The following is a 25,943-nucleotide window of genomic DNA, read 5'->3' on the forward strand; positions in this document are numbered from 1 at the left end:
CAAATTCTGAATGAATTCCAACTATCAGGAGCTACTGATGGAAGCCTTCATTTTCAAATACCATCAAAACCCCCAGAAAACACACACAAAATGAAGGGTCAAGAAAAAAAAAGTATTAGCAGTTCTGCACTTGATTAAGTTAAACTTTTATTTTTATCTCGAAGGGAAAGGCAAGAAATTGCCTTTTATTGGACACTGTATGTAATTAACTGGCATACAGAAGGGAGTTTGTTTCCCATAACATTTGGCTGGGTGTTTTGGATTAAACCTAGTTTACTTTACAGAAGAGGTTTTAATAAACAGGTTCTCTTCCCCCTCCCTTCTCATGCTCCTAGCAAAGCTCATCCTTATGAGAGATAAAGGGTCAGGAATGAGCCTAGTTCAAATTGGGAGACCAGAGCTTTAAGTTTCATGTGAAAGATAATGGAAATGTCAATGGTTTTGCATATAGCTGCTAGCAGCAAGTATTGCCAATGGCCAGTGATGAGACACTAGATGGGAGGGCTCCAAGTTACTACAGAAAAGTCTTTCCTAAGATCTTGTTGGTGGGTCTTGCCCATGTGCTCAGGGTCTAACTGACCACCATATTTGGGGTCAGAAAGGAATTTTCTCCTGGGTCAGATTAGCAGAGACCCTGAGCAAGGGATGGGGGATGCAGTGTTCACCTTCCTCTGTCGTATGGGGCTACTGGTCACTTGCAGATCTAATGTAGTATAAGCTGACAGATTTTCTACAATTCAGTCTTTAAATCATGCTTTGAGGACTTCAGTAATTCAACCCAAGGCTTTGGGTCTATTACAGGAGCGGATGAGCAAGGTTCTGCAGTCTGCTATCCCTTCTAATATTAAAGTCCATTAAAAACATAAAGTAACACTTTTAGTAGAAAGTCTCAGCTTTTTTCCACTGAGACTTTCCAACCTGCCAGTGCAGTACACCTTTCTAGCCATCGTATAATTTCAATTATTCTTCAATTGATTTAAGAACTACAGTAAAACTCCATTGGTCCAACATCTGATGGTCCAGCACCATCAGAACCTGGAAGTGCTCCGGCAGCCGTACCATTGGAGCTGCTCTGCCCCTGGCTTCCCCGATTCAGCCGCTGCTGAAACTGACCAGAACCTGAATCAGGGAAGCTGGGGGCAGAGCAGCTGGAATGCTGCCGTTAGGTCCCGTAGCGCTGCGCCTCAGGGCTGTGGGACCAACCCAGCAGCACCCCAGCTGTCCCCGATTCAGCCGCTGCTGAAACTGACGAGCGGCTGACTCCGGGAAGCCCAAAGCAGAGCTGCTCTGCCCAGAGCTTCCCAGAATCAGCTGCTGGTCAGTTTCAGCGGCAGCTGACTTGGGGACACCTGGGGCACAGCAGCTGGGGTGCTGCCAGCTTGGTCTGGTAGTGCCGCCCCTTGGCACTGAGGGACCAACCTGGCAGCACCCCAGCTGCTCTGCCTCAGGCGTCCCGATTCAGCTGCTGCTGAAACTGACCAGCAGCGGCTGAATTGGGGAAGCCCGGACAGAGCCAGACTATCGGAAGGGCGAGGGGGACTATGAGGGGTCTGGGGTGGCATCCCCCTCCACACCACCGTAGACCCCTCATAGCCCCCCCTTCCAATAGTCCGGCATATCTGATAATCCGGCACCCCCTGGGTCCTAAAGGTGCCGGATTATCGGAAGTTTATTGTATATAGTTATTTTAGATTTTTTTTTTTAAACCTCAGTGCTACTCACCTCTGCCAAAAAGTTACATACAATCAAAAATAAAAACAAGGAACTGATTCTCACATACCCTCTCCAATAAGACCGAGTCAGTCAAATCCCCTTTTCCACCAATATTAGTTCTTATGAGCCCTTTCCTTCAGTACACTCAGTCTTTATATTCCCTAAATTAACGCCTCCTGCATGCTGAGATCTCGAACCACACAGAAATCATTCAAAGAAATCAGGTGGCAAATTAATGTAAGCCGTTTTCCAATTAACTGTGCTGCCAAGACTTACTATCTTGAATAGCAATGTTCCTTACTGGTTTTCTGCAAGGTAGGTGGCTAGGCTGTCACTAGGTTAGAGATGATCTAGCACAAGAGAATTTGGTGGGAATCAGCATAATTGGCAGCAGAATCCAAATAAGTTTAAAGTGGAATTTAAAAAAGTGCAAGTAATACAGCTATTTTAGACTGATTTACCTGCCACGATTGTTGAAACATTCATCAACTTAGAAGAATCTTTATTGCATTTTGTTGGTGACTCTCTAATAAATAAAAAAATCTGTTTTAAGTATCTTTAGACAGCAAAATATTTACAGAAAACAGACAGCTCTAAACTTTCCTCTTCATTTTCATAGAAAAAGTAATTGAATTTCTATGATCTTTTTAATTAGCCAATCACACAAAACAGCTGATCAAATTATTCAAATATCTACAGTTTATCAGATAAAGTAGCATAAGAATATGAAGGGAATTTATAATCCAAAGACTGAAAAGAGAAATTACCGAAATCAAGTACAGGATATATTTCACTATAGAAAAAAAACAAAACAAAAAAAACCCACAAAAATATTTAAGTAGCATGTAATGCAAGGGTGAGAAACCTTTTTTGGGCTGGGGCTGCTGATTCACAGGAAAAAAAAAATCTGTCAGGGGCCTCACAAGTGAGAAGCAAAAAACAAACCCTCACTGATGTGGCCCCCAATTGAGGAGAAAGACACTCTCTACATTCCCTCATATACCAGAGACTTGGGGGAGGGCCCAGGCTAGTAGATTGTGTGCTCCAGCGCCACGGGGGACAGCCAGAGGCTGGAACACAAGAGCGGGCTCCCCAATGCTGGGAGGAAGGGAGAAGGAGAACCCTGAGCCTCAGGGGCCAGATCCAGGCAAGCATAGGTTCCCCACTCCTGGTATAATGGAACCAATTAAAAAGGTAGCTTGTTTTAGTAGATCTTTATCTCAACCCTTCAAACACTTCCTCACATTAATCAATTCCACTTAAGCCACTGGGGATGATCACAGCGTATTTGCAAGTCAGGGCAATAATTTGCATGTACAGGACAGAGTATAAAATACATGTATTTTGTAGGTTTACTAAAAATTAAGTAAAATTCTCTGCTTTACAGATTACCTCCCAACGTATTGGTCTTGATGACCCTCATATATGGGCTCTACAAGACAAGAAAGTTTACATTTAAAATATAGTTATGAAAGGGAGAGTTATCCTACTGCATATTAAGTACTATAAATATGATTATCATCTTGAGGTGCTATTCACCATAAGGCAGAAGGGTCTTCACAATGAATTAAAGTATAGGGACTTCCATGGTCTTTAGATGTGGAGTTCACACTACTGCAGTTTTTAATTTAGTGAAATAAGCATTTGAAATGATTTAATATAAAAAGGTACCCAATATCTCTGAAAGATTTGAAAGCTGTGGCATCTTATCTATGGTCACTGCTTTGCTGGTATCCAGGAGAGTAGAATTCTTATATTTGAGACACTCCTCAGGATTGGAATTATTTCTGTCTGCACACAGAAGATACAGTTGGAAGTTGCCTTTCATTCTGTAGTTAATTCCATTTCTAAATTTAGTCTATAATGTAGATCTGTGATATTTGTAAGATAAAGGCCCTCCCTCTGAAGTATATAAGGAGCCTTGAGGAAGGTCCTCTGTCACGGTAGTTCCCAACCTTTTTTTTAATACCACAGACCAGCACACCTATTCACAAACTTTGGACTGGTACAATTTGATTTGCATATTCGTTATGCAAATATGAAAATAAAATGTTACCAGTGCACCAAAACACCTGGCCCCCTGAGCCACTGTGAACAGCCAGCTTCTGCTCCAGTAGTCGCCACGTATCAGGTGGCTGCTGCAGCTTAAGCTGGCTGTTCATGATGGCTCTGGGGGTTGGGTACATCGAAGCCCAAGAGCTCCCCAATGCCAGCCTCAACCCCTAGAGCCCTCCACTACTCCAATCGCCAGCCATTGACACCTGAGTCCCCTACACCCAAATCTACTGTGCCAGCCTCCTACCCATAGAGACCCTCAGTGCCAGCCCTCCACCACCCGACCGCCCCTAGTGCCAGCCTCCTGTTTCCAGAGCCCCACTGCCTCCAACTCCCCCCAGTGCCAGCCCCCAATATATAGCCCCATCCCCAGAACCCCCTAGCACTAGCCCCACCCCCCTTACCTAGCCCTGCACTGCCTCCCAGCCTCCAGGTGAGATCTGTTGCCCGGGCTGCTTCTCCTCTAAAACTGCCTCAAAGCCCCCCCACCCTCAGAGCCCCACCAGCACTAGCCCCCCACCGAGACTCTGCCCCCTCTCCTTTACCTAGCCCTGCACTGCCTCCCAACTGAGCTCTGCTGCTTGGGTCGCAGTTGCTCTAAGGCCACCTGCTGGGCTCCACACGGCCCTTCCTCTGTGCAGCAAACTGCTTTTCCATGTCTGGGAGGAGACCCCATTGTCTTCGGTCCACCCCCTCTGGGGCACCTGGTGCTGGCCACTGTCGGCAGACAGGCTACTGGGCTAGATGGACCTTTGGTCTGACCCAGTACAGCCACTCTTATGTTCTTATCCCTGCCTGGTGCTGGTTGGCTGAGAAACGGGGTAGGACATGCATCTCCCAACAGCTGACGTGGGAGGGGAGGTGCTGGGTCTGGCCAGGTGCTGGGTTAGAACTGCTGCTCTATCAGCTGTTATAGCCAGGGCTCAACAAATTATGGAAAACCCTACTCGCCAGACAAAAAAGGGACTTGCCACCCCCCCCCCCAAATAAGATAAGAACAGTAGTTACTAATAAGTTAATAAATATCACCCAAGTTATTAATAAATATCTTGTAAACCTCTACCTTTTCCCTCCGCTGCCATGTCTCCACCCCTTGCTCTACCAGCTTCCCTGGTGCCTGCTGTCCCCTAACTCCTCACCCTCCTCTGCTGTCCTGACTCCTGCCTTTCTCACTTCCCTCAGCCTTCCTGAGACCTGCCCCCCTCCACCAGCCCTTCTCTCCCCCCTCTGCCCACCCCTCCAGTAGCCCCATTCTGATCATGTGAGTTACCCCTCCTTATCCCTTCTCCTAACACCTCCCTCTACACATCTGCCCTGCCTCTCTCCTCTGGTGCTGGTCCCTCCCCTGCAGGTGTCTGCCCTTCTGCTTCACCCCCAGAATCCCCTGGCACCTGAACCCTCCTGGTGCCTTCCCCTTCCCTCACTGCCCCTTCCCCCTTTTTCCCTGATACCCACCCCCTCACCACCCTCATGCCCCTGTGTCCTCACACATGCCTTGCTCCATCCCCGCCTTCCTCATGCCCACCCCTTCTTTCAAGCTTTCGCCCAGCACCTCCACCTCCCCCCTCTAGCTACCAATGCCCTTCTCCTCTCCTCTCCCAACATCACCCTGTCCCCCCTCCCACTGACCCCTCCCCTCTTCCTCATTATCTGCACTTGGCCCCCTGGCATTTCTCGCTCCTGCACCCCTGTCCCTTGGTGCCTTCCCCTTTCTTCTTCTCCTGACCTCCTCCCCTCACCTCCGCACAAGCCCGTTCCCCTTATTTCTCCCCTTCCCCACAGCACAATCCCTGCCCCGCCCTTTCCCTCCCCAGCGTCTGCCTTCCACTTTGTGAGGTTGTCGGAGCCTTTTTGAATCCGGCGGTCGCTGGCCGTGACGTCAGGACACCATGTCACACCAGCATCTTGGCGTCCTGCCCTTTGGCTCACACCCCGCCTCCTTGCGCCTGAGCTGCACGCAGGCAGCTTGACGCTGAGAATCACCGCACTCCCTGCTTCCCAGCGGCGCTCTGCTCTTCCACCGGCCAGCAGATCGGATGGGGCCGCACTGCCCGTAGTGTGGGCTTTGGCCAGCCCATCACAATGGTCCACCGGGCCAGTCTGCCCCTGCACTCGCCAGCTGGTAAAATCTACTCACTGCAGGCGAGTGTATTTGTCGAGCCCTGGTTATAGCCAGCCTCGTTGCTACATACTATAGAGAAACAAAATAAAATTTTTCTCTGTATAATTACAGCTGAAATCTCTGATGCAGTATATTGTTGTGCTACCCAACGCTAACACCTGCCAGAGTGTACATCCTTAAAGACACACACAACTGCTTTCTTAGAGTGCTACAAATAGAGAAGTGGGGATGGGGACGCTCAGGGGAAGAGGCAGGGTGGCTGCAGAGCCCCAGGAGTGCAGCTCCACAGTTGGCAGCAGGGGCCAGCAGCGCAGCTCAGCTTCCTCAGAACTTGCTGTAATCCCAGTGTCCTACACTCCTGGCCCCCATAGCTATCTTGACTCTTCTCCGAGTGTCTCCCTCTTCCCCCCCCTCCCCCCCGGCCAGTTCTAGCTCAGTTAGTGCAGCCCCCTCTGCTACAACAGGAGCGGAGCCCCACAACTGATGGCAGCAGAAGGGCCAGCATTAAACACCTATGGTCTGGCAGATTCTCTGGTTTGGGACAGGACAAGTCCCCAGGGTGCCAGACCAGGGAGGTACAAGTTGTAATACTGAAATACCTAAGGAACTATTTCTGCTAGCATTTAAATCTACTCCAAATTATGCATTATGGCCAGTTAACCCCTAGACTGGATGGTCAAGCCCTCTGAGGTCTGCAATGAACATAGCTTGGCTCAATCCAGAGATTTAACCCAATAAATGAATTATATAAATATAGTATTTGTAATTGTATCATATCTTAATAATGTGAAAATTAGTTTTTACCTAAACTATCTTCATTCCTGAATATTTCAGGTGATGGGCAACTATTCATGCTATCAATAGATTCTGTACTGGAATCCATGTCCAAGCAGTCCAGTAGAAAGGTAGAGACCCCTGTAGGCAGAGTCATTCCTGCAATTTAAAAGGGAAAAAAAAAGTTTCAATATGGTCTTTTGCAAATCATGATTTCTTTATCAATGGACCACCAGAAAAGGGCATAGGTTCTGATTCTGTAATGAGCTAAATATCTTCAATTATTATGGATGGTTTTAAAAACCAACATTTTAACACAAGGTACAAATTGAAACTTGGCTTATGTCATAAGCCTAGAAACAATCTTTATTCTTTAAAGGAGGTAAATGTCTTAAACTCTTTTTAGTCAATATTATTTTTTAAAATTTGACAAGATTTGTCCTGAAATATTCAAACAGATTTGTTCTAAATGTTAAAATCTATTAGAAATGTGACCATTCGGTATGCCTAGCAGTACATCATAAAATGATATTTGGAGAAACTCTTGATGTATGCTTGAAGTTATCCAACCCTCTTCTCTAGAGAAAAACCCTTTCAGTTAGTGTCAGCTTGAAGGGGGCAAGCTCACAGTGCAGCTAAGCTCCCTGTGTAGCCATATATAATGACTTTTAAATGAGATATTAAATCTACAGTAGATCCCTTGTGGTAGAGATCAAGTGGAGATCTAGGTAGAATTGGAGTATCCCATGGCACTTTTCAATAGAGGAGGAATAACCCTGATTAACAGGTTATCACTCAAAAATGTTCTTCTAGCCAAAGGATACAGATCTAGTAGAGTAGCTAGGTAATCCTCCCAATGACATTTGGGAGACTGGCAATCCATAACCATCAGGACTACATTCCTATATGGCCCTGAAAAAAGTTAAGAATATAGAGAAAGAGGGATTTTCTGAGAAGTGTTAGTTACTTTGTAAGGAGCAGAGTCCTGTTCGTAAATGAAGGTAAAATACATTAGCCACTGAGAGGCACTTTATCAAAAATTGACCAGACACATGCTGGAATCAACAGAAGCAGACATCCAACCTTGATTCAAAAAGTGTGTACTTCCTGAACATAATATGTAATGTTATTGCAGGTATGTCAGTCTCTGGATTGTCAAGAGACAAGGTGGGTGAGGGCAATATCTTTTATTGGACCTCTGTTGGTAAATGAAACAAGCTTTCAAGATCACACAGAGCTCATCAGGTCTGGAAAAGGTTCGAAGATTGTAATGGCTAGATACAAGAGCAAACAGACAGAAGTTTAACACAAGTAGTTAGTGCATTATTGGTTTGCTCTTATATACATTAATAGCTTAAAATGTACTCCCCTGAAGTAGTCTCACTGTTTCTCCAACTTTCGTTACTTTCACAGTTGCTTTGAAGAGATTCCTAAAATTTACAAGTGAAGATTCAGATAACAAAACTAGATCTAGAGATGTAATCAGATTTATTCTTATATTATCAAAGATTCCAAACTAAAGCTTGTAGAATGACTTTCTTGCAATACATTTGTCATTTAGGCTTACTGACAAGTGAACCTGACAGCATCACATAGCAAATACAGTTGATTTTACTGTTTTTCCATTCATCATTAGCAAAACTGCCATTTGACTTATTATTCTGACTCTACTGTTAGTAACAGCTGGCTTTATCATAATTGTTGCTTGGGTAAAGCTTCCATTGAAGGCCTACTGCAATCAAGCAAAGTTCTACATTAAATAACAAATGCAAGGCCAGTTCAAATATATGAAACAAGAGAACAAACAAAACACAAACCTTCAAGTTGATATTTGCATATTGAGTCTAAAGTGCTGTTGCTTAAAAGTAAAACTGATTTGCACAAATATGATGCTGTATACCCATAAATACTTTATACATCTAAGTAGGCCTGTAGAACTCAGGGGGACTACTCACATCCAGAAAGCTGAATGTTTGCATGATCAGGGCCTAGGTATTGAAGTAACTAAGGATAAATAAGGAACACCAAAACATAATTTTTTTTACAATAATAACGGAGGATAATCATTTTACATTGAGATGTGATAGGACTTAAGTTTGTAAGATATGTTTGAACTAAAAGGGATTTTACAGAAATGAAGTGAGTTTCCATTGATTGACATTATCTAGCTATTGTGTAGTACTTCTGATTTGTTAACACTGTTGAGAAGTGTTTTGAGATAAGTACAGCAAAGTCCCAATTATCCGACCTAAATGAGACCATATGTAAACTGTATGTATCCTGGCCCCATACCTGCCTGGCCCTGGCCCTTTCCCTCCCTGCAGCTCCTGGGCGCCCAGCCCCGCTCGCTGCTCCGTCACTCTCCTAGAGCCGCTGATGCTGCTCCTCCCGGTGCTGCTTCGTCCCTGGGTGCTACAAGGAGGGGACAAAGCGGCCACCGGCACGAGCAGCATCAGCAGTTGCAGGAGAGCGACGAGGTAGCTAGCGGGGCCGTTCTCCCTGCCCGTGCCCTGGAGCTGCTGATGCCTGCAGCTCCTAGGACAAAGCGGTGCCAGCAGGAGTGCCATCAACGGCTCCAGGGCGCAGGGCAGAAGAATGGCCCCCGCTTGTTGCCCCGTCGCTCTCCTGGAGCCACTGATGCCTGCAGCTCCCGGGGACATCTACTGTACTCTCAGTTTTGCAAATGGGGAAACTGAGGCAGGGTCAATTCATGATTTGCCTAAGATCAGATAGCAGCTAGTTAGTATTTCTGTATGTTTACAAGTTATACACCAGCTTTTGTTCTGGCAACCCAAAGTGCAAAAAAAAAACCCAACCAACTAAAAACCACAACAACCACCCCATAAAGTTCAGCCCTAAACAAATGCATTTGACTTGCAGTAACTTTGGTGGGAGTAATGCTTGTGTACAAAAGGGGAGAATTAACCCACAGAAGGCTAGTATACCCTTCCCCATTCCCAGTATCTTGCCCTCCACCAAAGAGTACCAACCAATAAAAGTTAAAATTTAGTAATAGGTAGTGGAGTAAAAATTGATGTTCATACCTTTAACTGTGTAGTACTTTTTCCTCTGATGTCCGTGTCTGTGATTTTCTCATCATTTAATTGAACACTATATTTGGAAAAAAATGAAGCTTGCACGTGCATTATGCTTATTAAAATTTAGCTCATTTTACAGTTTTTAAATTTAAAAGTGTCCTTAAAAAGTCATCTCTTTTAGATGGTGGTCAAATATTAAATAGGTAACAGCTACCAGAATTTGGTAGACATCTATCCAAATATTTATCAGATAGTTATGAATTTAGTATAAGTAGCTTTGAAGTTAAATAATGTAATTGATAGTGGTATATTTTAAATGTGTATTACTACAGACCTCTGATCAGCTGAATTGTTCACTTTGGTCACTTCAAAGTTTTCATTGATTTTTGATAAGGCTTTCACATTGGGATTTCCCTTCACACCTGCAGAAAAGTGAATATTTAAATTTAGAACCAAAAATACTATTAACAAAATTCTAAAATTAATCTATAATGGACACGGTCATAGAAGACAGAAATTAAAAATCTTGTTTAGAGACAAATTTTTAGTATGTTTTCAATACTGGAGTCAAAGTCTGAATGAAGAACCTGCTTTGCAACTTCTTCTTTGTTCACATACTAATATAATGAGACAAATCACACAATCTAGCTTATGGAAATATAGCAAGCTGTTCAGAGTAAGATCACACACTGTAAGACCTGTTATTTCACAGGAAAACAGAATAAAAATTCTTGAAAGGTAGTTGTGGGGTTTGAAGAAGTTTGAGTCCAACTCGATTAAAATAACTAGTCCATTTTAAATTTGTAAGTCTTAACACGCATTGGTTACCAAAGATAGTGTTATATACATCCTGGATCATACAAAAATTTAGAAAAAAATCAACACCACTCTCCATTGCTTGCATCCCAAACATCACAGTACTAACTGACAATATAAGTCTAAAAAATCAGATGCTATAATTTCAGCTTTAATAAGATGTTATTTTGAGACAGGTAAGGACTTTTCTTTATGAATCCATAATTTTAAAAAGGGGTCTGAAGCTTCATCTCCATGTATATTTCTTTCTTTTCACAAAGGGGAAAGGAGATCTGAGACCAACCACTGCAGCAGCCCCTGGCTGGGATTTCCTGGACTTCGGGATTGGATCAGCCAAGAATCATCCCCTACTAATGGATGTTTGTAGATATTTACAAAGTTTATAGGCATGGTTTTTCTCCATGACTGCTATTAGCTCCCACTTCCTAGTGCAAGGTGGCGGTCCTCAAGTGAGTTGCTTATCTGTAGTTAGTGTTTATACACACAAATTTATGAAGTCTCTGGACCACCCTTCCAGCTGTTCCAGATATGCCAAATCTCAAGGGAGACTCTGAGTATTAGTATGAATTCAGTTTTTGAAGTGCCTCTCCTTGGCGATTAAGGGTTCTCATGTGTTTCAAGAAGAGCCACATCTTGGGTGGCACAGAAAACAAATGAGGCCTTCTATGGGAAATGTGTATGAATAGCAAACTACTACTTTAAATCAGACTCAAGAAGAGCAGACTATTGAATAACGGAGAGCAAATCAAGACTGCTGGTTTCTATTCCCTCCACCAGTTTGTGACAAAGCCATTATATCCCCAGTTTCTTAGTTTAATTAAACCGTTTTCTTACCTGCCAGATCACCCTCCCACAAACACACCGCTTCTCGTGGCTAGGGTTGCCAGATGGTATGAACAAAAGTCTCAGACACACTTGACTTTACATCACAATCTACATTATATCTTATTTAGAAAGTGACAGACATTTATATTTTCACAATTAGTTTTCTGAACAGAAAGCTCAAATACTGGACTGTCCAGTTCAAAACTGGACACATGGCAACCCTACTTGTGGCTTGGCATACTCTAACTCAAAGACACCCTCTCCTCACCACAGCCTATGTTGATGTTATATACATCAGGACATTACCAGCAAGTGGATTTTCCTTTTTAAATCCCCAGTAAAATCAACTTTTGTTTACGTCAAAACAATTTAACATTTGGAATGTCTTACGGGAAGATAAGAATGAGCCATTTTTAATTCAACATATCACTTTTTTTCCCCCTTTTGTTGAACACAATACCTAATGCACCTCTATATTGTCACATGACTCAGGTCTAGTTTCCCTTTTCTTATTAGCAATAGAGTCATAACATGAAAGTCATATGACAGATGCGGATGGCCAGGGAACATACATATCTGATATCCAGGCCACTTGCATCTCTCAGAGCCTAAAACCCAGGGACCTAACATAGAACCAAGACTCAGAATAGAGAGATGAGAAATATGCCCTTAAGTGCCACCTGTCAAGCAGGAGGGAGAATCTGCTATTGGCACCTAGTGTTTTCGGATGGAATGTATATTGAACACCAAGCTACCCATTCTAGGACAGAGGGGGATGTTAAGGTTCCAGGACGTTAAGGCTGCGTCTAGACTGGCAAGATTTTGCGCAAATACTTTTAACAGAAAAGTTTTTCCATTAAAAGTATTTGTGCAAGAGAACGTCTACACTGGCACGGATGCTTTTGCGCAAAAGATGTCTTTTGCGCAAAAGCACCCATGCCAGTGTAGACGCTCTCTTGCGCAAGAAAGCACCGATGGCCATTTTAGCCACTGGGCTTTCTTGCGCAAGAAATTAACTTGGCTGTCTACACTGGCCCTCTTGCGCAAGAATACTTGCACAAGAGGGCTTATCCCTGAGTGGGAGCATCAGAGTATTTGTGCAAGAACCACTGATTTTGTACAGTAGAAAGTCAGTGTTCTTGCGTAAATACTCGCAGCCAGTGTAGACAGGCGGCAAGATTTTGTGCAAGAGGCCGCTTTTGCGCAAACTCTTGCCAGTCTAGACGCAGCCTAAGAGTACTCACTGTCTTGGTTTAGCCAGCGTTCATTGTGGAATTAAACTGTTTGAATTTAAACCAGAACTCCAAAATGCACATGAAGTCAAAAGGGCTGGAGAGGCATTTTCCCTAATTAAGGAGGAATGGATGAAAGGTAGCAGGTGACGCCTCCTCCCCAAGTTACATTGCAAGAAAGGGGCCTGCTGTGGCTCTCCTGTAGACACAGACAACCCCCTCTCCACCCAGGATGTGGCATGTGAACATTTCTTTGTAGGATTATCACCCAGCATCTTGCTGATTGCACCCAACCTCAGGCTCGATTTTCGCCTCATACGTTGAAGTGGCAGTGACGTCTCTAGAACGCCCATGAGAATATCGAAGGAAACTCAGGAAGGTGATGAGGAGACAAGTCACTTACTTTGGGCATTGGACTCCCTCAAGGGTGGGGCAAAGAGGCGTCGGCAGGGCTGGAAGGGGCCCGCTTTGCTGCTGCCTCTGGGGATTGACGCAGCCACCCCCGGTAGCGGGGAGGAGCAGTGAACCTTCTTCTGTCTCCGCCGGCTGTAGGCGCGCAGTTTGAACGCCTCCATCTTCTCTTTCGCCTCCCAGCCCCAGCACCGGCTGCGAGGGGGGGGGGGGGAGAGAAGAATCAGGTCAGGAGGAGTTTTGTCTCATCTCCCCAACAGGCCTCCCAAGCCAGCTCCTTCCCCACCCCATGGACACCCCCTCCCCCTTCCTCGAGACGGGGCATCCCCTCAGCTACTGCAGAGACAGGGGCAGCCCTTTCCCCTCTCACCCACCCCGGGGCAGCCCCTCCCGCCTTCCCTTCCCCAGAGGCACGGCAGCCCGCCCCCGCCCTGTCAGCCGCAGGAGACGGGGCTCCCACCCCAGCAACCGCCCGCCTGCACACGGGGCCAACCGCCCTCCAGCGGCAGTTGGCGAAAGTGGAGCCGCAGCTCCCTAATAAGCAGCGGCCGCCGCCCAATCGGCGAACTAGACCCCTCAGTCCCGCCCTCCGTGCCCCTCCCCCCGCTGCCAAGCTGCCTCACGCTGCGTCTGACAGCCGGCAGTGCTCCGCCCACTTGCCGAGCCCCCAGCAATCTGTCCTTCCTAGACCCAGCTCCCCCCGCCCTTAAATCTAGCTCCTAACAACCCACCGCTCCTTGATCAGTCCCCCCAAAACCCTGAATTCCAACCCCCAACCACCATCTGTCCTACATCAGCCCCCCAAAAAACCTGAATTCCAGCCCCAACCGCCATCTGTCCTATATCAGCCCCCCAAAAATCTGAATTCCAACCCCTAACCATCTGTCCTACATCAGCCCCTCCCAAAAAACCTGAATTCCAACCCCCAACCATCTGTCCTATATCAGCCCCCCCCAAAAAACCTGAATTCCAACCCCCAACCATCTGTCCTACATCAGCCCCTCCCAAAAAACCTGAATTCCAACCCCCAACCATCTGTCCTACATCAGCAGCCCCAAAAAACCTGAATTCCAACCCCCAACCGCCATCTGTCCTACATCAGCAGCCCCAAAAAACCTGAATTCCAACCCCCAACCACCATCTGTCCTACATCAGCACCCCAAAAAACCTGAATTCCAGCCCCCAACCACCATCTGTCCTACACCAGCCGCCCCAAAAATCCTGAATTCCAGCCCCCAACCACCACCTGTCCTACATGAGCTGCCCCAAAAAACCTTAATTCCAGCCCCCAGCAACCCACTTCTCCTAGATCCAGTGCTCTCCTGCCAAGATATCTTAAATCCAACCCGCACCTCTAAAAACCCACCTCTACTAGAGCAAGCCCCCAACAACCCACCTCACCTACATCCAGCCCTCACCCCACCCACTTAGGATTCCCATTAAATCCTACTCCCACCTGGCCTCCTAAAGGCCCTCTTCCAGATCCAGCCCCCTAACAAATCACCTGGCCTACACCCATCCACTCCTCTCAATGGCCCCGTTTCCACTGTCAATCCACCTGCCTCTTCTTGATTTTCGATAGTGGTGAGTAGTTAATTTTGTTATTGCGTTAATTAAGTACCTATTGCAATGTGACTGGACTTAGGGCTATGAAAATCACTATAGCCAAACAATGGATCACAATAGTTAAGATAGAGGTACCCTACAATACTTTCAAAACTCTGTATTGTTTTTGTTGTTTTGGTTTTGGGCAGAAGATGGCACTGTTAACTGTATATTCAGTATCTTTTGAGCACTTTAGTGCAGTTGCAGATTACAAATGGTCTGTGCCAATACATTCAATGTAATTATTATGGTAGCATAAAAAATTAGCCAATCCCTTTTCTGGGGGTACTTCCTGTATTATCATATATGCCATATATTGGACTGATATCTGTAGTAAAAGATTTTCACTTACTTTAGACTCCTTTCCTCCCTCCTTCCCCACCAACCTGCTCCCATTCCCTCTTTTGCCAAGAGAGAGGGTTAGGGAAAAAAACAAACTGCTATGCAGTGTGACTGAATGGCCCCAAAATATCATGGGTTTTTTTTTGTTTCTTGTCCTCAAGAACATCATCAATTATTTGAAATGTTTTTGTAGTCACTCAGGATTCTCTTTTTTGTGGTCATTATTGCTTCAAATTCTACTTTTTAAAATATAATTAGGCAATAATAATAAAAGTGGAATTCTATTTGTGCAGCAGCAGTGATTTGAGAGAAAGCTTGCCACCCCCAATTCCCCACTCTGCCCCTTCCTGAATGACCAACCCAGAAGAGGTGGCCTTTGTTTCTAATTCACAGCTCATGAAACCATCTACATTTTTTGTTAGTCTCTAAGGCAGTGGTCCCCAACCTTTAGAGGCTGCCAGGCGCCAGGGGGCGTGGCCGTTCGCCTGCCGGGCGCCAGAGGATGGGGACACATGCACGCCCGGGGGCGGCCCCCCCCATAGCCACGTGCTCAGGGGCGGGGCCCCCCCATAGCCATGTGCTCGGGGGCGGGGCCCCCCCGCAAGCGCTGCGCTCCTGGGGCCAGCGCTCCTCCCAAGCGCCGCGTGCCAGGGGCCGGTGCCACCTCCAAATGCTGCGCGCCCGGGGCTGGGCCCCCCCCCGCAAGTGCCGCGCGCCCAGGGCTGGCGCCCTCCCACCAAGCGCCGCGCGCCCAGGGCCGGCGCTCCCTCACAAGCGCAGCGCGCCCAGGGCCCGAGCGGCCAATTCGCGGTGCTCCCGGGACCGGCGCTTACCATGCGCCCGGGCCAGCTCCGGCACCATGCATGCACCACGTGCCCGGGGCCAGGCCAGCCCCGAGCACTTGGCGGGAGCACACAAATGGCCCGCGGGCGCCGTGTTGGGGACCACTGCTCTAAGGTGTTGTTTTTTAAGTTTTTCCAGTTACAGACTAACACAGCAACCCCGTTTGAAACTTTGGAGCAACATTAGACATTCATGTTAGAATTTTGCATGGTTTGTGAATAACAACAGAATCCCATAGATCTTTTTACTTGTATTGCATTTTGAAACAGTTCAATATATTTACTTTTTAATGTAAATACATAGGTTAGTTTAATAATACTAACTATAGGGGTGAAATTAAGTTTCTATTTTCTGCATACAGGAAACTCCTGCCTTATAATGGCCCGAGTTGTGACACCCCCCTCCCCACACACACACTTACGACCATTTTTGTAAGTGCAGAAGGGGCCGAAACCCCCCGACTTATGCGCACGGCACCTATCGTAAATGCGGGTTCGAATTACGATGCCCCCGACTTGCGACACTTTCCCAGGAACCGATCGCATTGCAAGTCGGGGGGCTGCCTGTGCTGCATCACTATATACATGGGTGACGGTGAACCTAGGGTTCCTAAGCCTCCAGCCCTGCCCCTGCCAACTTAGGCCTCATGGGAACCAAGTGGCCCCCACTGTAGCGGCAGGCCACCCCTCCCCCAGCAGGTGGCAGGCAACCCCAGACTCTACCCCCCGCCCCAGCCGGGTAGTACCAAGGGTGGGTGGCACCCAGTCTCCAGCCTTCTCCAACCCTGGCCAGAGCATGGGTAGAGGGGAGGGAGGTTGGGGGGCGGATGGCCCCAGGCTTCCCCAGAGGTTAGGGAGAGGGTGGAATGTAGGTGGGGCCAGACTGTCAATTTGGGAAGGCATTGCTTTCCCCTGCCTTTTATACCTGCTGCTTATGACTAAATATACAGGCAGTCCCCGGGTTAAGTACAAGATAGGGACTGTAGGTTTGTTCTTAAGTTGAATTTGTATGTAAGTCGGAACTGGTACATATTGTAGGGGAAACTCTAGCCAAACATTTCTCCAGAGCTCAGTTTTATTCTCCCACACCTCACTTCCCTCAGTCCTTTGTTCTCAAGCTGAGGTGTCTGCTGAGAAAAGCCGCTCCGCGTCAACCTGGTCTGCTGGGGGAGGTGCTAGCTTCGCGTCTCCCTGGTCTGCTGGGGGGAAGCAGCTAGTGCGGGGTTGTCTCACCTCATTTGTAAGTAGGGATCCGATGTAAGTCGGATCCATGTAACCTGGGGACTGCCTGTAATGTCTCCTGCATTATACCGCTGCTGCAGTAGTCCCTTTAAATTGCTATCCGAGCACTGGATCATGCATTTTGACAAGTGCGAAAGGCTGGGAGGGAGTGGGGAGCACAGCTCTTGGTCCTGCCTCTTCTACCCTTCTGGGAGCATAGAACCACCTCCTGGCTAAGGATAAGTATCCCATTTTATAGTTAGGAACTGAGACAAAGAACAATAAAGTGACTTGCTCAAAACCATCAGCAGAGCCAGGAACAGAAACCAGATCACCTACATGCCAGTCTAGGGCTTTATCTGCTGGGCCATACTGCTCCATAGAAGCAGAAAACTGGTGTAAACTCTACTTGGGTAGTTGTAAATCTGAGGCCATTGAGTAGATACAGAGCACCCTAGTTATCTTCAGAAATCCAAATATTGTGCCTGTATGTTAAAAAAAAAGTGGGGGGCAAGGGGCAAACAGGATGAATCAGATAAATATAGGCTGCTTATTCTGCCATCAATCCTGGGCAAAATCTTGGAAAGGTTAATAGGAGATGTAATCAGCAAAGAAAAGATGATAGCAAAATTAATCCTAATCTTTTTGGCTGTTTGTTAATTAAAATAAATGAAATATAGACTGGAAGTACATGTTGACTTTCTGTGAATGTAAAACATAACACAGAGTAGTGTGCAGTTGATTCAGATGTGGAATTTAAGATGAGAAAGAATGTATGGATTGAATGACACATTCTGGCAAATTCCTTGCTTTTCATAGAGACTTGTATGTTCTTGATTTGATTAATGAAAACAAGGGGTTATTGGAAAGTTGAACTAGTTTATTGTTCTCTCCTAAACAGGATAATTTACATTAAGGATATGAAAGGTTAACTGGTTCACTGGCTAATCAGTAAGCATCACCCTAAACAGGTAAGGGACTGGAGCAGCTCCCTGCATGTTCCCCAGCATTTCTCAAATTGGGAATCCTGAAACAAAAGGGAGTTGTAGAAGGCCACAAGGATATTTAGAGAGGTCACGCTATTGCCACCCTCATTTTGCACTACCTTCAGAGCAGGGATGTTAAAATGTGTGTAATTAAGTAACCATAAAACTTCTGAAAATTTCAGTGGTTACACGATTACATGAAGGATGGCAGTTGGCTTCCCATGAGCTAGTGCACATGTGGATCCAACTTTAAGCTGGCTCCCAATGCATACCAGCTCCCACCTCCCTTCCCAGGCTGCTGCCTCTGTATCAGAGGCAGCAGCACAGGGTGTAAATTGGTTCCCCAGGAGCTGGTGCATACGGGGACTCAGCTTTTAAGCCAGCTTTCTACACATACCAGGCTCCTGTGTATAACCATGAATGTTAACCAATGAGCCCAGGCTCATTGGATAACCATTTACACCAGGCCTGGGCAAAATATGGCCCATGGGCTGGATTTGGCCCGCCAAGCCACTGGATCCAGCCCGCGGAGGTGGTGGGGAGCCCCAGGCAGGCTCCCCTGCTTACCCCACAGCCCTACACACCGCTCAGAAACACGGCTGCTGGGCACTTTCTCTTTGAGTCCGGGGGGAAACGGGGGGAAAGAGAGGGGATTCAGACACTGTTCTCACCCCCAGCACAATCCCATTGGTCGGTTTCTGGACAGACACTGGGCAATAGGAGCTGCCTGTTTGACTAACAGGTAGCCACAAAGCACAACCCTCCTGCTCAGTCACTCATGCCCATGGCCAAGCAGGCAGAAACATTTTAAACTCTGCAAGCCTTTAGCTCTACAGTTAGGCAGGTTTGGCTGTAGACTGGTAAGTCTTGTGGTGAGAATCTGCGTCTGGCACCTCAGCCTGCCTCTCCCTTCCCAACCCTCTGGCCCACACTCCTGCCCTGCTACTCAACATGCACCCATACCCCCTCCCAGATCTGGCACCCCAATATCCTGCCCAAAATCACAATCCCCTCCTATCCTAGGTCACATCCCAAAACTCTGCATCCAAGTTCCCTTCCCTAGGTCACATCTACCTCCTTTGCCCAAACTCCCTCCCAGACCCCATTCTCCCTCCTGCACCCCAATCCTTTACCCCAAGCTCCCTTCTGCACCCCGACCTTCATCCCAGACCCCGCTCCTCCTCCATTAATACTATGGAAGAGTGCGGCCCTAGACCACTTTCCAAAATCTTGGGAGTGGCCCCCCACCAAAAATTATTGCCCACCTGATTTACACGGTTACACTTTCACATCCTAACTTCAGAGCTAGCTGGCCAGAGAGTGGCAGCTGTTGTCTGAGACTCAGCTCTGCAGGCAGCAAGGCAGAAGTAAGAATGTCAATACTATATCATGCCACACTTTTGCATTGCTGCTGATTGTGGCTCTGCCTTCAGAGCTAGGCTTCCAGCCAGTAGTTGCTGCTTTTCAGCTGTCAACAGGAGCACAGAAGTACTGATATGGGTACTGCAACCCTCCTACAATACACTTGTGACCTCCCACAATGCCATTTTCAGTCAGGACTCCTACAATTACAACACTATGCACTTTCAGATTTAAATAGGTAAAATAATTAGGACTAGGACTGTAAAACTGACAAAAATGGACCATGAATTTAGTAGGACCTTTGTCAAGACCAACAGGTAACATAGCCCAGTACCTTGTTTTCTGATAGTGAGCAGAGCTTTAGAGCGAATGAACAGAACAGGGTGATTTTGAGTGATTCATCCCCTGGCATCCAGTCCCTCCGGCTATGTCTAGACTGCAGAGCTCTGCATCCCTACTGGGAACATCAGAAAAAGATGTCAGAAAAGTGGATGTGTTTTTTCTGCATCTCTGTAAACCTCGTTTTACAGGGAAGAAGGATGTTCCGAAAGACGTTTTTTTCCTGAAATTTGGCCCCATGTACACAGGCCAAATTTCAGAAATGCCTCTTTCAGAAGTAAATAGGAAAATTGTTTCTTTTTCCAATTTATCTTTGTAGTGTAGACATAGCCAGCTTCTGACTATTGAAGGGTTAGGGACACTTGGATCATGAAGTTGCATCACTGACCATTTTAACTAACAGCCATTGATGGGCCTACGTCCATGAACTTAAGAGGACATTGACAGCCTTTTCTCCCAGTGTGCTAAAACAAGGGAAAGATTTCTACAGCACCAAAGAAAGGCCGTGTCTACAGTGACAGATAAGATTTAATTTATTAAGGTCAATTTTTTAGTACCCAGTTTTGTAAAGTTCAAGGTTCATGTCCCCTCTATGTACAAGAATTCAACATAGTTTGAAGTAGCTCGTCCCCAGTAGTTGACAACTCAATAAGCCTAGACTTGACTACCCGTATTCCCCATCCTTGCAATGAGGAGGGGCTGGGAGGCAGGCGGCACCATAGAAATGGTGCTAGGAGGAAACAGCTTTTAGGCTGGCTCTCCCCAGCACCGGCTCCTGCTTCCCCCCACTTGCTGCCTCTATACCAGAGACGCGACCCCGCTGCAGTTCTGCAATTTAAAATGCAGTAGGAGCTGGGCAGCCTGTCCTCTGGCTCCTACTGTGTTTTAAATTGCTGAGCTGCAGTGGGGTTTGGTCCTGGACCCAGCGCAAGCAGGGACTGAGCTGGGCTGCCTATTCACCAGCTCCTACTAAATTTTAAATGTAGAGCCCGAGCAGCGCTGTCCGGCTCCTACTGTTTTAAATTGCAGAGCTGCAGTGGGATTCAGTCCCAGCATGAGCCAGGACCAAGCCAGCTGCCCTCCCCTATACACTAATTGAGTAGTCAATAAAAATTCTGTCAACTGCTCAATTAGTAAAATACCTGCATTTTAACATCCCTAATTCTCAGTAGAATAGCTATCATTGACTTTCAGAGGGATGCACTGAAGATAGCTATCCCACACTGCCACCACCCCTTTTTGTTCTGGGTTATGCTAGCAGTGCACATTGGAACCAAAACTATACAGCAGGTGAGCCTGGGTACATGTCATCAGTGGCTCATAATGTACTCATTTCCTCCTCTTCTCTCCCCCCTGCCTGCTTAGGACCAATGGCAAACAAACAGTCTTTTGGGGTCCTTTTTTTCTCTTTTGTTTATCTGTGCAGACGCCATAGCCGTGTAAGCATAGAATCCATCGTGGATCCAATTGAGCATGAAAGCATTATGAAGATGATGTTACCCTTTGTGTGCTTAATGCTGGAGTATGCCCAGAGAGTATCCAGGATCTGCTGGTACAAGGAAGGATCTCAGGAGGCCATGAACGTACTCTTCAGCGAAGCCCTTGAGTTGATAGACTTGCAAGTGCCACTGGCATTCAATCTTCTGAACATAGTGAAATGCTGGTTCTGGTGCCATCAGACAAGCCCAGACTGGTGAGACTATATTATTATGTAGGCATGGGAAAATCAGCAGGGGCTACAAAACTTTCACATGCGTAAGACCTCTTTTATTGAAGTTTGTGAATTGCCTTTCCCTGCCCTGAAGTACAAGAATACCAGAATGAGACCAGCTTTGACAGTGGAGAAGCAAGTGGCAATTGCAACCCCAGACAGCTACCGGTCAGTTGGGAATCAACTCGGAATGGGGAATTCTACAGTGGGAGCTGTTGTGATCCAAGTAGCCATGGCAATCAATACCCTTCTGCTATGGAGGGTAGTGACTCTGGGAAATGTGGAGAACATAGTGGAGGACTTTGCCACACTGAAGTTCCCTAACTGTAGTGGGGGTGATAGATTGAATGCACATCCCCATCTTGGCACCCGACCACCTTGCAAAGGAGTACATAAACTTCAAGGGGTACTTTTTGATGGTGCTGCAGGAGCTAATGGATCACAAGGGTCATTTCACTCACATCCATGTAGGAAGGTTGGGAAAGGAGCATGACACTTGTATCTTTAGGAACTCCTGCCTCTTCAGCAAGCTGCAAACGAACTTTTTTCCCAGTCCAGAAAATTACAACTGGAGATATTGCTATGTCAGTAGTGATCCTTGGTGACCCAGCCTACCCCAAACTCCCGTGGCTCATTAAGCTGTACACAGACAGCCTGGATCTCAGTAAAGAGCAGTTCAACTACAGGATGAGCAAGTGCAGAATGGTGTTAGAATGTGCTTTGGGGCATTTAAAGGGAAGGTTCTGCAGTCTGCGAACTAGGTTAGACTTCAGCTAAAGTAACATTCCCATTGTGGTGGCAGCCTGTTGTGTGTGCCACAATATTTGGGAGTGTAAGGGGATGGAATGACGAGGCACAGCACCTAGCCAAGGATTTTTAGCAGCCAGATACCAGAGAAATAAGGGCTCCTCTGAGAGCTTTATGGAGTTGTACAGAGAGGGGCAGTGGAAATCAGAAAGGCTTTGAAAGAGTTTTATGACTGGCCAGTTTTGAGAGTCATGAATATTGCTCTCAGCAAGGTGCCCCTGCAGTCAGTGTGCTTGCCCTTCAAACACAAGCAATAAAGAAACTTATTCAGAAATCATGCATTTTTATTTAGGGAACACAACAGGAACAGACAAGAAGTCCAAGGTGGGAGCTTTGGTGCGAAGAGGCGATCACAATTCTGAGGTCAGCATTTTGCTTCATGACACATCCCTGGAGGTTGAGTGTGGGGCTGCCCTTGACTCCCCCCACCCTCCTGTGTCATAGGGCCCCTGGGAGAGGAGACTAGGGAACTCGGTGAGGAGGGAACATTGGTGCACAGGGCTTGGAGGGGTGCCTATTCAGGTAGGCATCCTGGAAAGCTGCCATGCAGTCCATCACAGCCACCACAGATGCCACCACTCTCTCCTGGTGCTTCACTTCCAGGTCCCTGCATGCTCTCCTTTCCTCACGCTCTGCTCACATCTCTCCCAGAAGCAGATTTCTCCACTCGCTTACATGATTCCTATCCAAGCTGGTAGATTGCATTTGCTCCTTGAACATCTCTTTTCCAGCCCATGTTCACTAGTGGATTTGTGCCAGCCTGACTACTGGCAGGGCCAGGAGAGTGCACCTGGCTACTATTCCTGCAGTAACGAAAATTGAAGGGCAGACTTTACAGGAGGTGCATTGTAGAGAGGAAAACCTAATCTCTTAGAATCAAGTGAAGGTCTGTCTAAAACTAATAACAGTGTGTTATGTACAAGGCCACGGTTATGCTTTTAATCAGCCACTTTGCAGCAGTTACCCCTTAGAGTTCTTTGGGGAGCAGCTGGACCTGGTTTGGTGGAAAGCATGGTAAGGACAGGCTAGGGCATGAGCTGCAGGTGGGAAGGAATGGGGGACCTGTGTGTGGTGGCAGTTCATGGCAGGAGCTCACACGACGCCCATGTGTTCGGCACCCACCCCTCCTTTGCTGTGAGAGGGCAACTTTCCCTTCCCACAGGAGGTGTCAGGCAGGAGGAGGGGGTACAGGCTTGGCTGCAGAGGAGGGCAGGAGCTCACGCTATATTTCACTGGGGATGAGCAAACAGAGGTTTACAGCAGAGGCATCAGTTAATAACCTGCTTCATACAAGTTGCCATGCGAGATATCAATCTTCTCTAAATCTCACACCAATAGGCAGCAGATGCTGACGGACTGTGGCCAGAAACCTGGATCTTATGCATAAATGCTCTGTGTTGTAATGACATCCAATCACTTATTGCTGGCTTGGTATGGAAAGGTGTCTTACCATGGAGGCAGACCACCCTAGAAACCTTGGGAGAAGGATTAAAGGGCTCCTCTGAGAGCTTTATGGAGTTGTACAGAGAGGATTCCTGCTCCATCTCCAGACACATTAACAAGCTGTTCCAGGACACCCTCCCCTCCACACGGTATAGGCACAGTGGCCACTTCAGATCACACCTAGTTTTAGCAAGATAAAAGACTCACCAGAAGTGCCCTCTCTGGGATCAGTGCCTGACTGCGAGATGTCCTGGGAGGAGGGGGTTGTCTCCAAGGTTATAAAAATTTCTTGGCTCTCAGTGGCATCAGTGGTGCTGGTCACCTGCTGACCATTCCTTCCTCCTCCTCCTCCACACTGCTGCCCAAGGCAGCCTGAGTGTCTTGGGAGGAATCCACAGACTGGCTCAGGAAGCTGGTCAGTCCCCCCTAAGGAATGCATGCAGCTGCTCATAGAAGTGCCATGTTTGTGGTGATGCTCCAGACCATTCATTGGCCTCTTTTGTCTTTTAGTACAGCTGCCTCAGCTCCTCTGTTTTCATTTGGCACTGTTGGGTGTTTCCTGGTGTATGCTTCCTCCACCATGCACTTTGAGAGATTGGCATAGATATCTGTGTTTCTTTTGCTGATTCATGGTTCTGCGAGAACAGATTCCTCGCCCTACACACCAACGAGGTCCAGAATCTCCTGCACCCTCCATCTTGGTGCTCACCTCTGATTTTAGGAACTTATGGAACTCATGGAATCTGAATGCATGGAACTCATTCATGGGCAGGTGTGGTGCTCAAGTGTGCTGCCTCCTCTGAGGTCTGCTCACCACACTAGCCACACAGAAAATGAAATTCAAATTTCCCAGTCCTCCTGTTCATCTGGAGAGCAGTAGAGTTGAAAGTTATGGCCAGAGCAGTCACTGCAGGGCACTGTGGGACACCTCCCAAAGGCCAAGAACATTGACTTTTATAGCACTGAATTTGCACTACTGTCAAGTCAACCAGGCAAGATCGAATTTAGTGGTTTACTCCTCGTGAAAGCAGGAGTGCAGAAATCAACTTTAACGGCCCTTAAAGTTGTAGTAATGTGGACTCATTGTTTAGAAAAGTGACCTGATGTGGCTAAGTTCAACCTAAACTCCCAGTCTAAACCAGCGTAGAGATTTAGAAAGGATACCCAGCATAGTTGACAGGCTACGAGAGATAGAAACTCTGCTTCAAACTAATTGCAGGTTGGACCTCCCTCGTATGGCACCTGAACAGTCCTGAAGGAGCAGATTAGCTTGACCAGGGGAAGTCCCTTCAACACGGTCATTCTGCCCCCAGCTAGGGCTCTCATCCAGCCCTGCTGCTGCCTGCCCAGCTGTAGCTCCCGAGGCTGGAGCTCTCAGGCTGCTGCTGCCGGCCCCTGAGCTCTGCAGCCAGGAGTGGAGCTCTGCGGTGGCTGCTGCCGGCCCCTGCTACTGCCCAGCCACAGGGACCAGAACTCCCTGCTACGCTGTCCGTTCATCTGCACACCTCCCCCCCACCATGAGGCTCCCAGCTGAGTCCCCGCCCCCCCCCCACCACCACTCCTGTCCCCCGGCACAACCTCCTTATACCTGGGCTCTATGGTCCAGGAACATCCGTGGTTCGTTGGCAGACCAGAGAGTCCCAGTTAAGGGAGGTACAACCTGTAGTTTATATCCTGCAAGTAATATGCAAGTGCTAGCCAAGAACGCAGGGTGCTCTTGCCCAGAGCAGCCAAAAGCATGTACAATTCCTTAGCTTGCACTGAGGACTTGTGCCTTGTCCAGGAGATATCTTTTAGAAAAAAAATGGTCTGGACATCACAATTCCATTTCTCTGTTCTTGGTAGGGATGTTACATCGGGTAATTGAATAGTTGTGTAACCACATGAATTCTTATTGGTTACATGACTATTCTATAGTCCCCTGGGGGAGGCCAGCAGCAAGTGCACTTTGACCTCACCCAAGAGCCCCCTGTCACTGCATGCTGCTGCCTCTGTATGAGAGGCAGCAGTGCGGGGTACCAGGCAGGAGCCGATCTGTGAGGGAAGACAGTTTAAAAACCAGCTCCCCACGCAGACCGGCTGCCCACTACCTTATGTTGCTGCCTCTGATACAGAGGCTGAAAGGTGGGGTGGCAGCAGCCCTTGTTCACAGGGGTCTGAGCTCTCTGAAAACAGAGGCTGCTGCAGCAGGGGAGGCTGCCGTGGACAAAGGATGCTGTGTGGGAGGCAGAGCAGTCTCTGTCCACAGGGAGAGCTGAGACACCCCCCCCCCCCCCCCAGACAGGGGCTGCTTCGTTGC

The 25,943-nt window shown here is 47.3% G+C and overlaps 1 protein-coding gene and 1 long non-coding RNA gene across 9 annotated transcripts in view; one reads left to right on the top strand and one right to left on the bottom strand.

The window, feature by feature from the left end:
* Window positions 1–13,551, bottom strand: part of MEIKIN (meiotic kinetochore factor) — a 28,750-nt gene extending 15,199 nt beyond the window's left edge. For 7 of the 8 annotated variants that reach the window (XM_089769498.1, XM_089769497.1, XM_089769499.1 and 4 more), the window contains exons 1-8: window positions 12,979–13,440; window positions 10,037–10,124; window positions 9,709–9,775; window positions 8,033–8,094; window positions 6,695–6,822; window positions 3,385–3,504; window positions 3,106–3,145; window positions 2,175–2,239 (exon numbers count right to left, since the gene is read on the bottom strand). In XM_089769498.1, the coding sequence (XP_089625624.1) occupies window positions 2,175–2,239; window positions 3,106–3,145; window positions 3,385–3,504; window positions 6,695–6,822; window positions 8,033–8,094; window positions 9,709–9,775; window positions 10,037–10,124; window positions 12,979–13,150 (742 nt within the window). In that variant the 5' untranslated portion in view covers window positions 13,151–13,440. The other variant, XM_089769492.1, reaches the window with a different exon arrangement.
* A 287-nt stretch (window positions 13,552–13,838) lies between these two features.
* Window positions 13,839–23,804, top strand: LOC112544642 (uncharacterized). Its single transcript, XR_003087993.3, has 3 exons — window positions 13,839–14,570; window positions 17,898–17,967; window positions 21,110–23,804. It is a non-coding gene; the product is annotated as an uncharacterized LOC112544642 (long non-coding RNA).
* Window positions 23,805–25,943: the final 2,139 nt, after the last annotated feature.

The sequence above is a fragment of the Pelodiscus sinensis genome, chromosome 16 (assembly GCF_052426305.1).
Source record: "Pelodiscus sinensis isolate ZL-2025 chromosome 16, ASM5242630v1, whole genome shotgun sequence".
NCBI classification, from domain to species: domain Eukaryota; kingdom Metazoa; phylum Chordata; order Testudines; family Trionychidae; genus Pelodiscus; species Pelodiscus sinensis.